Raw genomic sequence first — 17,413 nt, forward strand, 5'->3', positions numbered from 1 at the left:
ATGCGTTGACTTACAAACAGAAACAGAAGATTTTAAAAATGCTCAAAATGCATTAAGTCTGCTTGAACTGATGATATGTAACAACTTAGGTAGAACATTTCTGGAGATTACAGAACTACTGAAGATAGTTATTACCACTCCGATGACTACAGCAGAGGCAGAAAGGTGTTCCTCAACACTGAAGCGGATAAAAACCTTCTTGAGAAACAGTATGAAAACTGAATGATTAAATGCTTTAGCCATGTTATCAATTGAAAAAGACATGATGGCTGATATTCCTGACTTTAATAATAAAGTAATCGAAAAATGTGCCACGATAAGACATCAAAGAGCAAACTTTCTGTATCGCATCCAACAAGAAACAGATCCACTGGACAGTGCTTCTACCACTGAGACTGGCCCCCTGGACCCCACCCCCACGGACCTCACCACCACCCCCCCCCACCCCCCCCTGGACCTCACCCCCCCCAGGACCTCACCCCCCTGGACCTGACCTCCCCGGACCTCACCCCCACGGACCCCACTCCCCCTGACCCCACACCGCTGGACCCCACACCCTCACCACTGCTAACTAATAAACAATATAAAACTCCAACTGGTGAAGCAGTATCTTCTAATAACTCTGGACTCCTTCCCAAAGTCATCTTTGCACTGAAATGACCAGATAACTAACCACAATCAATACAGGAAAACTCTCAAAAAGGATTTAGTTTAGGCCTTTCATTTTCCCATTCACTTACCTTACGGTTTAATGTGATGTACAAGAACCCGTTTGAATGTTTGTTTTATATTCATGAAAACATAATAAATCTTACCAATACCTTAATTTACTCATAATATATTTACACGTTATATATGCTAAGATGGTATGGCTATCTTACCTGTAGCAATAAAAGAGCAGCACCTTTATTTTCAGTATTTAGCGCTGCACACTACATTGCTGTGTGCAGTGTTTACACTGCAATACTAAGGAATTTCCTTCCAGTAATGCTAGCGCTACTGCTGCCACCTATTGACCGAAACTTAACACTGCAGTTTAATGTGTTTAGCAGGCTAATAAGCAATAAGCAGTCTAATTACCATTGAAAATGAACCCTATATTTATTACTTTTACTTTTATTTCATTCCTTTGAACATCCAGGTCTGTGTTAGAACAACGATGTAAATGTGTTTGCTAAATGATTAGGATTTAGGGGTGACAATATTTTTATATATAAGCTCATTTTTATATGTAGTTATTGAATTAATAATCTATTTGTTCTTTTTATATCTATAATATAATAACTGGCATGGTGTTCGCAGTGATGACGAAGTGCTACAAGAGTTACTGAATTCAGATTCCTGGGCAGGTATGTGACCAACCAACCCCAAGTACTGTACAGTCTAAATAACTAGCAGTGGTCCTGAGGAGTCTGGAGACAGAGCTGAGGAGGGGTCTGCCTCTGTTACCCACAAGACCAGGTAGAGGTGAGGTCCTGAGGGGTCTGGAGACAGAGCTGAGGAGGGCTCTGTCTCTGTTACCCACAAGACCAGGTAGAGGTGAGGTCCTGAGGAGTCTGGAGACAGAGCTGAGGAGGGGTCTGTCTCTGTTACCCACAAGACCAGGTAGAGGTGAGGCCCTGAGGAGTCTGGAGACAGAGCTGAGGAGGGGTCTGCCTCTGTTACCCACAAGACCAGGTAGAGGTGAGGTCCTGAGGAGTCTGGAGACAGCTGAGGAGGGGTCTCTGTTGCCCACAAGACCAGGTAGAGGTGAGGTCCTGAGGAGTCTGGAGATAGAGCTGAGGAGGGGTCTCTGTTACCCACAAGACCAGGTAGAATGCATTAAAAACATGAACTGACATTTTTGAACTGTATGGACATATTCTTAAAGATCTCATAGTCTTAATTCTCCTGACAAAGTTTGAGGGATATAAGGGAGATATAATACCCTCATACCTAGAGCTACCAGACCGGTCATATTGACACTACATGAAAACAATTGTATTTTGTTTCTACAATACCGTATGCTGTTTTGTTATTAGCATTCATCAGCCACGTCTCTGATCTAATCACAGTTCAGAAGATCGCTGCCAGTCTGCAGCCTTTGCATGGCGTTTTGTAATCTCAGCTGTCTATTGCACGTCAATCAGCCTTTTGTAAATCAGGTGTCTGCTGTCTGTCATGAGAGGAGGTACAGTATCTCCTGTGATCTAGTTTGACATTTACTCATATTATTAAATATGTCAGAACTTAACCACTCTTCCACAATTGCACTGTAAAAAAAAGTGAAAATAAGTCGCCAAAGATGTATGACTGCTGATCAATGCTGAGAATTACTACAGAAGTGATCTAAAAGTGAATCTGGAGACGAACAAGTTGTTGCCACTTACAAATCTGAATGATGAACAGTAGGTTTGCATAGGAGAAACGTCCAGCAGCAGTGAAAGTGAGGACAGTGTTAGTGAATTGCCAAATGCTGAAACAGATCACTCCAGCACTTCATTTGGGAACACCTGGACACAGAACCATATATGTATTGGATCTAGCAGCCATAAACTCTTTTATTCTTTACAATGAATGCACAGGCAAGAAACTATATATTGCAGCTCGCCGAACTTCTCCAGGAGCATTTTGAACAGAAGACGACCGCGCTGCCAGCCGCAAGCAACGACAATGCCAGGTAAGACACTCGTGATAGTTGAGCCCAAAGCGTAAAAGCAGTGTTTGGAAAGCGCACTGCAAACTGCATGTGGAGAAGCCACATCTGTGTGGACTGTGCAAACACTTAGGCTTCTTTGATAACATGTTGTGTTGTTGCGATTGCAAAGAGAAAACATTTATGTTCAAGTGTTTGTTTTTTATGTCCATTTCAGTTTAGTATTTGAGCTTTGTTATGTCTATGTCTATATGTATCTATGTCTATATAACCTGTATATTTTCAATTTCGTTTTACTTATTGTGGCAGAGTGTATGGTAGTGTGATAGGAGGGAGGTATGTGGGTCCGAGGATCACAGGTAGTTTATATCCTGTGAAGGTTGACAAGATGATGATGATGGGTCAAGAATCCCTATAAGAAGCTTCATTGGTTTGTGTTTAATTGTATCAGTGTTTCATGGAGCCAGGATTAGGATCACCTGGCTCAGTTTAATTAGGTACACCTGGTTGCAATTAGCAGGCAGGAATATCAGCAGGTGAAAAGGGTTGTTCTGGTGGCGGTGGAAGGGATAAGACCCGAGAGGAGGAAGCCTGTAGGACCAGCCCTAGAAAAGCTTAGCTGTCCGGCTCACACTTAACGACTGAAACGTTTAGTTAGTACTCCAAGAAGGAGTTAGGTTTTTGTCTTTTGGGTTGTACAGTTTCGTGCATAAATTATATACCTGTATATAGACTTGCTTCTATTCAAATGTTTGTTTATTTAAATCTTTTTACCGTTTTCTGCAGTTGCACTTTATAGAATATGACTGTATATAAACCCATTTATTTTCTTTATTTTACATCGTTTCGGTTGTTCAGTTCCTTATATAAATTATATACCCGTATATACACTTACTTCTTTTCAAATGTTTGTTTATTTCATTTTTGATCGTTTTTTGCAGTTGCACTTTATAGCATATGACTTTCCAAACTCATAGCATTGGCAAACACGACAGGAATGTACATAATAAGAATTGTATTAAAACTTGATGGTCAAGTGAAAACCATCTACCAGGGCTAACACCAACAACGCCAGCATGGGAAGAGTAGGTCTGTGTGGGTTATTTATCATTCAGCAGAAATGAACGCCAGAGGCTTTTATCAGTTTTATTAGTATTAACACAGCAGGAGTAACAGAGTATATGTATTTTGTGGGACAGGCACTGATACACTATACTAAGATTTATTAATAGTCGTAACCCACATGACGTTTAGAGAGTGACATGAAGCAGCACACATTTCACAAACTGCAACAGTACCATTCCCTGCCTTAAATAAACACAACTTTGAAAGCCAGAATAACAGACGCAAAAAGAATGGACATGTTTCCATGGGGACAGAATCCACTGGTACAAGATGCTGTTATATTATAGTTGATTGAATAAAACCTAGCAAACTGTATAAAAGATTCTTCATGACAGGCAGATTGACTCGCGCAGCCCTTCAACAGGAAATTCACATATTTACCTGTGGCATCTGAAAGACAATAAATGTTTTACAAATATGTTTTACACACAAAAAAAAATATTATTACAATTAGCCAATTAATTAACTGAAAGCTACAGCCTCTAGCCAATTGTAATGTAATATATCTGAAAAGGGCACTGTTCTATGGGGTTCAGAGAGCAGAGAAACAAGATGGAGGATTGAGGGAGCGCTGTTGAAGGTGTGAAGGAGGGGGCTACTTTACAAATTACGAGTTTGGGGGGGGTTAAAAAAATGCAAATACATTAAATATAGGCATAATACATTAAATACAAAGCTAGGATGGGAATTCTAAACATTGTGGATGCTTATAACAGATACCAGGGTTAGAGAGCTTGGAAAGCAAGAGAGAACAAGTGGGTCTTGAGAGTTGATTTGAAGCGAGCGACTGTGAGAGCTGCACGCACTAAAGCTGGGAGAGAGTTCCAGAGAGTCGGGGCCATGAAGCTAAAAGAGCACTCTGAGTGTGAGACTCCTCAACTCAAGTGAGAGGCCCGTGAAGCTGTACCCTCACACTCGACTTAACGTCCTTGCCAGTGCCACAACAGAGAGTTCCTGTGAGACTTTTCAAAAGAGGTAGTAGCATTTGAAGAGAGGAAATGTATTGAACATTCGAGACCTCAAGCCAGAAGTTGACAGTCTTCTGAAGCAGATGTGGAGGAACTGTCACTTCCTGTACAGGTGAACTTACAAGGATTGACTCCGTCGCAGGTTAGGACCCAGAGAACTTTATTGGAGAGTCATTGAGATGTTTTTTTTTAAACTGAAAATGATTATGGCTACACCACGACAGAGACACATCGGATCCTGATGGAGAAGCAAGCCCAATAAAGCAAAGACACCAAAGAGTTCAACCACAAGTCTTCCAAGAATTTAAAAGACACATCCAGGATCTTTTATTTCAGGGGAAAATAGGAGACGTGGCAAACACTGCTGCAGCAGCAAAGGTCTTTCAAAATGATTTAGAATGCATTCAAAACTGGGCAGACACATGGCAAATGAAAGGTTACAAACGAGAGGAGGCCATTTGGCCCATCTTGGTCGCTTGGTTGTTAGTAGCTTATTGATCCCAGGATATTATCAAGCAGCTTCTTGAAGGATTCCAGGGTGTTCTGCTGTTATTCCTAATCTATACAAATAATCTAGACCTGGATATAATCAGTAAATTGTGCAAATGTGCAGACAACACAAAACTGGGAGGGGTTGCCAACCCTCAATCAGCAGCATTAATAATCCAAAGAGATCTGAATAAGATTCAAACATGGGCTGACACATGGCAGATGAAATGTAAAGCCCTGCATGTAGGGTGAAAAAATATTAGAAGTATAACATAAACAGCAAGGAAATAGAAGAAGCCATATACGAAAAGGATTTAGGGGTCGTAGTGGATAAAACACTAAAGCCAACAGTACAATGTGGAGAAGCTTTAAAAAAGGCAAACAGAATGCTAGGTTATATTGCAAAAACAGTCAAATTGAAATCTAGAGAGGTTATACTAAAATGATACAATGCACTGGTGCAACCACACTTAGAATATTGTGTACAGTTATGATCCTTGTATTATAAAAAAGACACAGAGCCTTTAGAAAGAGTGCGGAGGAGAGCAACATTAAAGGGCATGTCATATGAAGACAAACTGAAAGAGCTTAATTAATATAGCCTAGAAAGGAGAAGAGTTAGAGGAGACATGATAGAGATATTCAAAACTGTGAAAGGTATAAAAAAGTTACTGCTGAGAATGATGTTTTTCAGGTAACCAAGAGCAGAACCAGGGACCACGGGTGGAAGCTGAAGAAGGGCAAATTCAGAACGGAAGAGAAAATAAACTTTTTCACAGAAAGGATGGTGAACCATTGGAATAGGTTACTGGGGAAAGTAGTTGAAGCTGAGACTCGGATCTTTCATGAAGAGACTGGATGCTACCATGAACGTTAATATATAGGCCAAACCCTTTCAGTGAAAACCACTATAAGACCTTTAGCTAGCCTGCCCAGATCCGCTTAACCATGGATTCCCAGAGGTTTTATTTCCCTTAATAATCAGTTAGGGGTTTGTTTTTCCTCTTATGAGCGCTAATGGGTCACACTAGCATCAAAATGAATGAGCATGAGTGGGCCGAATGTCCTTTCCTTGTTCTGGAATTCCTTATGTTCAATGACCAACACTGTCCAGATGTGGGTGAAGCAGTGCAAACGATGTGCTCTGGCCAAACATGTTTTTCGTGCACCAATGATATGCATCAATGTTAGAGCAGGATTACACCCGTTTAGAAAAATCCACAGATGGATATGAAAATGTCCTGGTTTTAATCAATATGTTTACCAGATTTACGGTTGAAGTGCCTACGAAGAAGCAGACGCTCTTATCTGGCTCCGGTTCGTTACTACTGCTGTCCATCCCATTGCAGTTTCGAGGCTGGTATTATATCAGAGCTGTATGAAAGAACCACACCATCCCCTGACAATGGCCACTGCGAACGGTTCAACCGAACCATACGTGAGATGTGTGTTCATTGCCAGTCTGCTAAGAAATAAATAATAAGAAGAGGGTCTGGGCGTGTGATGGCCTACAATAGCCGGGTATCCTCCCTTTTACCTAGGGGTTAAAGTGAGCTGATCACGTGATGCCCTTCAGATGTCAGCTGAAACACGCAAAATTGAATGTTTGCCAGTATCAACAGCGGATTTGCGTCTCCTAACAGGTGTTTGTCGTCCACAAGCTAACCCCCCCTCACCACCCTCTTTTAGCTTGGTGTGTTGCTTTTAACATGCTCTTTTATTCTCACCATCCTTCACTGCTACTTTTTTAAATCTCTCAAAACATTATTTTTCTTTTACACAGCCATGCATTTTCGCCCCATGTTGAAACCACAAGATTAATCTACAGTTATCGCTTGTGTGATTGTTTCGATCCAACACCACACTGAACAGAAGCAATAAACTTGGCAGGCAGCATCAGCTGATACTATGAGCCAATCACAGGACGCATGCTACAGCACTGGCAGAGAAAATTATGGTGGTGGAAAAATAGAAGGCAATAGAACCGCAGGAGAGGGATACGTCACCCAGTTCAGTAGCAAGAGAGATACAGCCAATCAGTGTGCACATGCAGATTCTGATTGGAGCCTTTACTTTTGTGTTTTGTCCAGCACGTATGAGAAATATATTAATTTTATGACTGGAAGTATACAGAGAACTAAGATAATTCAATTGAAAAATGAACTCTTTGAAGGCGATAAATTGTGGATGAGGTAGCGGAAATCTTAATTTCACCGCCACCAAAAAATAAATTAAAACAAAGCAACATATTGTTTAAATTCTCTTCAGCAGACCTCACGCTGTCACACAGAAAGGAAATGCTCTATTTACATGAAGGGTTATTTGGTTTGTTGCAGTGAAATATTCTAAATATATCATTCAATTTGTTCATAGTATAGTAGAATGTTTGGAGTTTTCCATGTCAGTTGATAAATGCAGATCCTTATTGACACAACTTAAAAATATTACCAGTAATCTGACAATGTGGTCATTTTTAAGTTTAACCATAGATGTAGGTTTCGTAGTTGTGATTTGGCCCATGTATTCACTTTATCTAACATGATGCTTTTAAATACTAGAGATCATATGTGGTTTGAGATAAGAAAGTTGGTTTAAAAGACTTGACAGCTTTAAGAAATGAAAACAGAAAGAAAGCTACCATAATATGACATGGAGACTGTGATGCACTGGTTTTGGCTCCCACTACACTTCGTAAGCAGTGTGTCACTGCAGTCCCCAGGGAGACCAAGGCAGGCCGGACAATGAACCCCATTTTCTTTCTCTGTCTTCAAAACTAAAAAAAAAGAATAAAAAACAGGTATGTAATTTATATATCTATATATATATATATATATATACACACACACACACACACACACACACAGTATAATGAAAAGAAATCTACTTCCACTGAACTGCTACCTTTTTTTATTAACTTCAAGTTTCCAAAATGTGGCATCTTTGCTGTGTTCTGTGTGGTTTGACTCTTGAAATTTTTTAATCACACATCATGGATCATAAATCAACCGGGCAATACATTTCTCAACATTTACTGAACAGCGTTCGCCAGCAGGAACAAGTCAGGATTGTAGTGTATCCGATCACACTCCCTCATGCAACGATGCTGGTTTTCTGTTCACACAACACACCACTAATTTCACCAGCGTTGTTGCAGACGGGAGCATGGTCTGGATACTCTGCACGCCACTCAGTTCACCAGCATTGTTGCAGAAGGGAGCATGGTCTGGATACTCTGCACGCCACTCAGTTCACCAGTATTCTTGCAGAAGGGAGCATTATCTGGATACTCTGCACGACACTCAGTTCACCAGTATTGTTGCATGACCCAGATACACTGCAATGCTTACAAAAAAAAAGTCTTTCTCCCGGCGAACGTTGCCAAGTAAAAGCTGATAAAAGTAAATCCCTAGTTTATGTCAAAAAAGGTAATGTGTTTCTGCAGGGGGTTCTGTAACACGTTAACATGTAACATACTGTATTTACTTGAAAAACAGGAATCTGAATGCAAGCTCCTTTCAGCTCTAACAAAAATACACAATTATAATTGTCAGAATAAAACAAAAAATAATTGAATCTCCTTTTAATTCAAACTGAAAAGAGCTTAACGGAGAGAACTTGTAATCAAACAAAAATGGCAGTTTATTCATCTTTACAATAACATTTTTGCTTTGTTAATTTTTATTTATTTAACTTTTGTTTACCAGGTAAATACAACACGGGGCTGCAACAGAAGTAGCCAGGTTGTTAACATATTAAATAGGAGGCTGTGTGGTCCAGTGGTTAAAGAAAAGGGCTTGTAACCAGGAGGTCCCCGGTTCAAATCCCACCTCAGCCACTGACTCACTGTGTGACCCTGAGCAAGTCACTTAACCTCCTTGTGCTCCGTCTTTCGGGGGAGACGTAGTTGTAAGTGACTCTGCAGCTGATGCATAGTTCACACACCCTAGTCTCTGTAAGTCACCTTGGATAAAGACGTCTGCTAAATAAACAAATAATAAATACATAGACAATGCTTATTTCAGTACAAAAGAGTTGAATATTTCTTAGAAACTACACTTAAACCAGTATCAAAAACACACATTATAAAAAAAGATTTACATGATTTTGAATATGAATATGTTTCTTTAAATGTTTCTTAAAAATATCATGACTTTGTGCATTTAGTAGGTACCCCGGTAAATTATTCCAGTTTTTTCTGCACAAACTGCAAATGCATGTTCTCCCATATTTGTAGCAGTACTTGGTATTTTTAGCTTACCAGTATCATCTGATCTCAGTGATCTACTAACATTCTTAAATTCAACTTAGCAAAGAATGAAGGGGAGAATCGTGTTTCTGTCAACAGTGCACGCTGTCAGGCAATGTTTTTTAGGGCTGGGACAATGCATCGATGCATCGAATCGTTAGAATAACCATAGATGAATAAAATAACCAGCGATGGGTGAAAAAAAAAACAAAAAAACACAACTATCAGTAAAATAGGACCGTTTTTTATTTGGACCAGCAAAAAATAAAATCACTCTTATTATTTGTCTTTCCTTTGGTTCCTTTAATAATAATAATAATAATAATAATAATAATAATAATAATAATAATAATAACCTTTTTTTGTCACACTTACTACCCTTAAAAACGTACGCGTTTTCAAGGGTACTAAGCGTGACAAAAAAACTAAATGGAAATGTAAAATGCACTGTTTATGATGTTTTAATGAGCTACTGTGGCAATACCACCCACCTGCGAGATCATTTAGTAAGACAGCACCCGACAAAATACAACAGCGGAACACAAGTAAAAAACTAAAGGAAGCAACACCTTCAGTGACAGCTTATTTTGGAAAGAAAGTTGATCCAAAAAGCATCACAGCAAAATAAATAACAGGCCTGATAGTGGATGCTGTCACACAAGATATCAGACCTCTTAGTATAGTAGAGGGAGCTGCATTTAAAAATCTGATTGCGAATCTTGCTCCGGGCTATGAAGCTCTGTCGAAAGATAATTCCCAAATTCATTACTCTGGATCACGAGTGTGCAAAGGAAAAAGCTTTGACAGGATTCAAGTCAGGAGTGTGATTCAATGTCCATCACTACCGAGCAATGTCTTTTCTGCAAGCGAGCGTGCTGTGTTACTTTGTGGTAGCGTGGCACGTGTGAGCTGTGCAGGGCACAATATAAATCTCATCATTCAGAAAAGCTTGGAGGATGTACGGCAAGTCCATGTGTTAGTGGCAGCAGCAAGGAGACTGGTTGCACATTTTAAAAAGATTGAGATGGCAACAAGCGATTTATATAGGAAACAAACAGAAATGCTGAACACAGAAAAAGCACCACTCAAAGTGGAACACAGTTTAATATATGTTTGAACACCTTCTTGAATTAAAATGGCCAGCTATTGCTGTTTTGTCAAACCCAGATTTGACCAGAAAGTCTGACGCAGCTACTTTAGGTCTCACGAAGCTAATGTATGAGATACTCCCTCTACTACAGCCATTCGAACTGGCTACAGTGCTTGAGTGCAGAGAAAAACATTACGGCTAGTTCTTGCAACAGGGATAAAACACAGACTGACTGAAGTTCCTGATGAAGAGGAGACAGCGTCTTCTTTAATCAACTGATTTGCTAATTCCAGTTAAACAGAGTTTGAGAGATAAGCTTGTGCGTCATTTGTCTCTGCGATTTACATCAGCTGAATGACCCAAGTAATGAGGTTATGCCACTGTGTTTTATCTCATTTCTTGACCCCACGATTTTGCCATCTGGATTTCCTATACGAACAGACCAAAGCCCGCGTGCATGAAGCACTCTCTTCCAAACTAGTGAGGCTGGTGGAGGACAACCTCGAAAATGACGGAAATTGTGCCTGTACAAGTGAGTGCAGCACAGAGGACTTACCTGTTAAAAAGAAAACGAAGACCGAACAAGCAATGGAATTGTTACTTCATGGACGGCAACAAACACACACTACTTCCAAGGAAACCTTAATCCAACAAGAGATGACGTTTTATGCTTCTGAAACTCCATTAAACATCAGCGAATTATTGGCACCCCTAAAGATTCTTATAAATAAAATCAAATAAAATTAAATCTGCATTAACATTCTACTTCTTTAAGTTCATCTCAGTCTTAAGGAACTGTATTGTGGCCTTCCATGGCTTCCTGTTTCACTGGGGTATAAAAATGGGGTAACACGCATATGAAATCCATTTGTCATCCATCACCATGGGGAAAGGCAAAGAACTCACAAATGAAAAGAGACAAATGGTTGTTGACCTTCATAAATCAGGCAATGGGTACAAAACAATAGCTAAAAAACTAAATATACCACTTACCACTATTAGGGCAATAATTAAGAAGTTCAAAACCACTGGAACAGTGTAAACTTGCCTGGTAGAGGACGCAAGTGTATCTTGCTCCCACGCACAGTGAGGCAGATGGTTCGGGAGGCAAAGAGAAATCCAAGGGCCACAGTTGGAGAATTACAGAACTTGGTTGCATCTTGGGGTCACCAAATCTCCAAATCTACAATTAGACGCCACCTCCATGTCAATAGACTATTTGGAAAGGTTGCCAGAAAAAAAGGCTTTATTGAGAACAACAAACAAACGTAAGCGCCTGGAGTTTGCTGAACACCATTGGCACTTCGATTGGAACCGGGTGCTATGGTCAGATGAGACGAAAACAGAGCTCTTTGGCCACGCACACCAGCGGTGGGTTTGGTGTCGAAAGAAGGATGTGTGTGCAGAAAAGAACCTCATACCTACTGTAAAATATGGTGGTGGATCTTTGATGTTATTATTTAATTTCTTAGCAGATGCCCTTATCCAGGGTGACTTACAATTGTTACAAGATATCACATTATTTTTACATACAATTACATTATTTTTTACACATTATTTTTACATACAATTACCCATTTATACAGTTGGTTTTTTTATTAGAGCAATCTAGGTTAAGTACCTTGCTCAAGGGTACAGGAGCAGTGTCCCCCACCTGGGATTGAACCCACAACCCTCCGGTCAAGAATCCAGAGCCCTAACCACTACTCCACACTGCTGCCCATGTTATGGGGCTGTTTTGCTTCCACTGGTCCTGGGGCCCTTGTTAAGGTCAAAGGCATCATGAACACTACCCAGTACCAGGACATTTTAGCCAAAAACTGGGTTGCCTCTGCCAGAAGGCTGAAACTTGGCCGCAAGTGGATCTTCCAGCAAGACAATGACCCCAAGCACACATCAAAATCCACAAAGAAATGGTTAATTGACCACAAAATCTCAGTCTCTGGACTTGAACCCCATTGAAAACACTGTTGGTTTCGATCTTTATCAAGGGTGCCAATAATTTTGGAGGTGACTATCGATAGATAGATAGATAGATAGATAGATAGATAGAGATAGATAGATAGATAGATAGATAGAAAACAGAATTTTGAATGCTGCACACTGATTGGCTCCTCAGGGGTTTTAAGCTATGCATAAATATAGCTTAATGCACGGCGGAACTTATTTTAGTCTAATACCAGTTCAATTAATACATTTTCTCTAAAAGCAGTGTATATATTTACAGTCGCTAAGTTTTTAGCCATGTTTTATTGTTATTTTAGCCTGTGACTGGGTGCCCGCCCCTTATTTATTTTTTTCCCCCCAAATAAAAACGAAAAACACTATTTTTGAAAAACAGAAAAAGCAGTATTTTTGGCCTGACGCTTGGCGACGCTGTCATCCCACTCTGACACTAACTGTGAGAAGGATGGCTTTGCAGGGGTGACATCAGACCAGAAACACAGACTCAAAACAAGTAATGGAGGGGCAAAACTGAAACGCTACGGCGCTCAGCTTTTATTAAACAAAACAAACCGTTTAAACAAAACAAAACACTCGGAAAACAAATGGCACGGGGGCCAAAGTAAAACAGAACAAGCTCTGAGCTCTCTCCCCTGACAAAGGATCTCTCCTGACTTTTATAGTTTGTGGCTGGAGCCCAATGAATCAATAATTAATGTGGCACATAGAAAGTAAGTAGGGCAGAAACAAAATAGAATTGCCAGGAAAATAGGTACCCCCTTAAAAAAAAACAACAACTAAACAATAATATAATTGCGATGGTGGCACCCTGTCAGTAGGTGGCGCTCTAAGGCTCACTGGCAGCCGCATCAAAGACTGTTGTTAGAAAACTCAATGGTGATTATATGAATACACCCCATGGAATTATGCACAGGAAAAAACAAAATTATGCAAGGAAAAATACAAAATTATGCAAAATTATGCAACATTAAATCCTTTGTATTATTTGTTTACAAATCGAACTAAATATAACACTGTTTTAACCTTCTTTAGAAATATGTACAGGTATTTTGTATTTATATAGCACACAGCACATTTGTATCACAGAATCAACTGCTTTATCATTCCTTGAACAAAAAAATGACCCATTAGGTGTAAATTTTAAAACTAAATGCAGTAAATTTAGCATAAGGACTTTTCAGCAAAATTACCCTGCTATGAATTAGATGCTCACAAGTGCAAAAAACTAACTATTAAACAAAAGTACTGTGCAATGTGAAAAAAAATATGTGCAGTTATACTGGGTACTTCTTATACTACCATAGCACAGCAGGTACAAATTAAATAAAGCATCAAAGACTAATCAAAATGATGTTATGTTGACGTGAAGTCTTTTTAAATTGCAAGATTGAAGTAAAGGAAAACCAGCTCTTTTAGTTTGTCCTCCGAAAGAGAACGCCTTCGATCAGAGAGAACAAGGTTGTACAGCGAGTTGTTGCGCTCAGCATCAGCTGTGTTTGTTACAGCATGTATGTATCTAAAAGCTAATGTTTTTATATTCGGGAATCGGTCGGATGTTGCTGACCAAAACATGGCGATGTCAATTCCCCCTGACTGTTCAGCGCGCTGGATCGCGTCGAGCGCCACCTTCCCGGTATACAAAGCAAACTCCTCTTGTGGAATGTCACTGAAGCCAGGAATTGAAGCGGAATCCTGCTTGACATGAGACATTACAGGAACTCTTCTGGGGTTGAAAATCCGTACGCATTTCAAGAACTTAATTGCGGGCTGCCCACTCTCAGTATCACTTACGGACCATTTATTAACGGTCTTAAGGGTTATTATGCGGCAATGCTTGATCATACGTTTTATGCGTAAAATTATGCGGGCGCGTAATTGCGTAATTCCCCGGGGTGTATATGAAGACAGGCTGCTGTATTGTGTAAAGTTCAATCGAACTGTTATTATTATTTTGCATGTAAGAATTCAAATCTGAATATAATCTAAAGATTGAATCATAAATAAAGGAATTTAAACCCCTCCCTGCTGATCCAAAACACACAAACGCAAACTCATATTAATAATAAAAGGAACAAATACATATATACATAAAAACAGTAATAAATCATAACAGTACAAACATATAAATTAACAAGGGGCGGGCACCCCGTCACACAGCCGTTTTGGCTAGTTATCCCCCGTCCGTTTTATAAGCGGGATAAGGCACTCCATACAGCTTTGTTGGTATGAAGGCACTCAGCTTCGCTTCGTATGTTAATGCAACACAACCGACGCCCTGTCGTGTGTTATCCCTTATATATATATATATATATATATATATATATATATATATATATATATATATATATATATATATATATATTAATTAAAACATTAGCTTCATAGATCACCCCTAGTCTAAAGCAATGCTGTCTTGTTGCTATAGGAACCACAAAAGGTGCTACTTTTTTGGCAGATGGATACACCTCACAACACTTTAAATAAATAATAAAAATGATTGCAAAAAATAAGTAAGCCACTGTTACTTCCTCTCCTTCTCCCTCACTCCCCTCTCTCCCCAACCTCTACCATTTTTCTCACCTCCCACCGTAACCTCTGTTCCCCTCTCCCAACCTGCCTTCACCTCCTTGGCTCTCTCCCTCCTTCCCTCCCTTGCAACCTTTTCCAAACTCTCAGTAGATTATGCTACCACCTCTTTTCTCTCTGCCGTAGCCTCCACCCTCGACTCCACCTGTCCCTGTCACTCGGCCTGCTCGCTCCAACCCTCTCCCGCCATGGCTGTCACTCACACTCTGATCCTCCCGTAGCAAACTTCACACTGCTGAATGGAAGTGGAGAAGATCCAGGCTGCCCTCCTTCCTCACTTCATACCGCTCTCTCCTCTCCTCCTTCTCCTCTGCCATCAGCAGTTTTTCTACTATACCATCATCTCCTCTACTCCTCTTTTCCACCTTCTCTTCCCTTCTCAAACCTCCACCCCATCCACCTCTCTTTCAGTGGATGACTTTGCCTCTTTCTTCTCTAAAGTCTCTGACATCTGTTGCCTCTTCTTTACTCTCCCCACCCTCCCTCCCTCTAACCCAGCTCACCCCCCTGCTGCCCATCCTTCTTCTAAACCCTCCTTCACACCACTCTCTGACTCTGACCTTCTCTCCCTGCTCCTGTCCTCCAAAGCCACCACTTGTGCTCTGGACCCACTCCCTACTCACTACTTCCAATCTATCACCCCTTCTCTCCTTCCTTTCATCTCTTCTCTCATCAATAACTCACTGCTCTCTGGTTCCTTTCCAGATTTCTTTAAAACTGCTCACATCTCTTGATCCTTCCTCTCCCCTGAACTACTGTCCTATTTCTCTCCTCCCTTTCCTCTCCAAGACTTCTGGAACGAGCAGTACACCACCAACTATCCTCCTCCATTCTCCTATCTGTCATTAACTCTCTCCTGTCTGCTCATGCTGCGCCTCAGTCTTCTATCCTAATCCTGCTGGACCTCTCTGCAGCCTTTGATACTGTGGACCACTATATCCCCCTCTCTACTCTCTCTGACCTAGGAATCTCTGATACTGCTCTCGCTTGGTCCTCTTCCTATCTCTCTAACCGTTCTTTTCAGGTTTCCTGGCATGGCTCCCTCTCCTCACCCTGTCCCCCTCCCAGTAGGTTTGGTGCTTCTCTTCTCCCTCTACACCTATTCTCTGGGCTCAATTATCTCTTCTCTTGGCTTCTCCTATCACCGCTGTGCTGATGATGCCCAGATCTTCCTTTCTTTTCCCTCCTTTGACTCTCACATCTCTAACTGCATCTCTGCAATCTCCAACTGGATGACCTATCACCACCTCAAATTCAACCTCTCTAAATCTAACCTCCCGTACTTTTCATCCTCCCCCTCTCCCTCCCCCATTCTCCCTATCTCTATCACTATTGATTCCATCACTCCCCATCACTATTGATTCCATCACTCTCTCCCTATCCCCCTCTGCCAAAAAAAACAAACTTGGTGTGATCCTTGATAACTCCTTATTATTTTCTCATCACTTTTCTTCCCTTGCTGGTATCTGCCGCTTCTTCCTTTCTAACATCCACAGGATCCTCCCCTTCCTAACTACCTACTCCAATCAGCTGCTAGTCCAGGCCCTTGTGCTCTCCAGACTGGACTATTGCAACTCTATTGTGATGTCTTCATCAGGTCCTGTGAGTAGCGCTGTTAATAAATCCATGGTGGTGCTAAATTAGTGCCATCGGCTGATTTTGATACATGACCCCCTTAGTTTTTGGTCAATTAGTGTACCTTTTTAGCATGACACATATTATGATTTCCTCTAGCACGAGGAATATGTGTGATACTGTGTGTGCGTGCGTGCAAGCTACGTCGCGACAATGGAGAGAGAATCTGGAATCTCTAAACTGCATGGAAACACCGCCCAGGTGTGTTTTTTTCACTTGAGACATAAAAGTTGTGGCAAATAAAGGTTTCCCTTCCAGCAATTCCATGCAAAGCCTTTCATTTCTCCAGGAATGCCCTCTTTTCTCATGCAGATTTAAATGAGCCTTGCAGAGGGCCATATAGAAGAAAGTATGGTTTGCATAGTGGTGCAATCGGCACCCTAATTTCATATTCGATTATCGTATAGGCATTTATCAATGATAATCGATGCACTGGCGTTTTAATTTTCAAAATAATCTATATAAAAAAATAAAAAAATTAAAAAACGCGTTTTGAAACCCTTAAATAAACGGCCGCGTTGTTTGATGTCAATGTGTCGTTTTTATTCAAACAAAACAGGGCGACGTATGGGGTTTTTTTCGCGTCGATTCCAGCATTTCCTGCTTTTTTTTTTTTTTTTTTTTAATTAAAAAAAAAACTCGCCGTTTGCATTTTGCGAAAGAGGAAGAAAGTC

General features: G+C 40.5%; 1 protein-coding gene across 2 annotated transcripts in view; it reads right to left on the bottom strand.

The window, feature by feature from the left end:
* Positions 1–3,770: 3,770 nt before the first annotated feature.
* Positions 3,771–17,413, bottom strand: part of LOC117395473 (phospholipase A2 inhibitor NAI-like) — a 41,736-nt gene continuing 28,093 nt past the window's right edge. For both annotated transcript variants that reach the window (XR_009309702.1, XM_033994392.3), the window contains exons 4-5: positions 7,856–7,990; positions 3,771–4,150 (exon numbers count right to left, since the gene is read on the bottom strand). Coding sequence is in view for 1 of the 2 variants with exons in the window: in XM_033994392.3 (XP_033850283.3) it covers positions 3,945–4,150; positions 7,856–7,990 (341 nt within the window). In the remaining variant the exon portion in view is untranslated. The remainder of the gene's footprint in view (positions 4,151–7,855; positions 7,991–17,413) is intronic.

Source organism: Acipenser ruthenus, chromosome 32 (genome assembly GCF_902713425.1).
Source record: "Acipenser ruthenus chromosome 32, fAciRut3.2 maternal haplotype, whole genome shotgun sequence".
NCBI lineage: Eukaryota > Metazoa > Chordata > Actinopteri > Acipenseriformes > Acipenseridae > Acipenser > Acipenser ruthenus.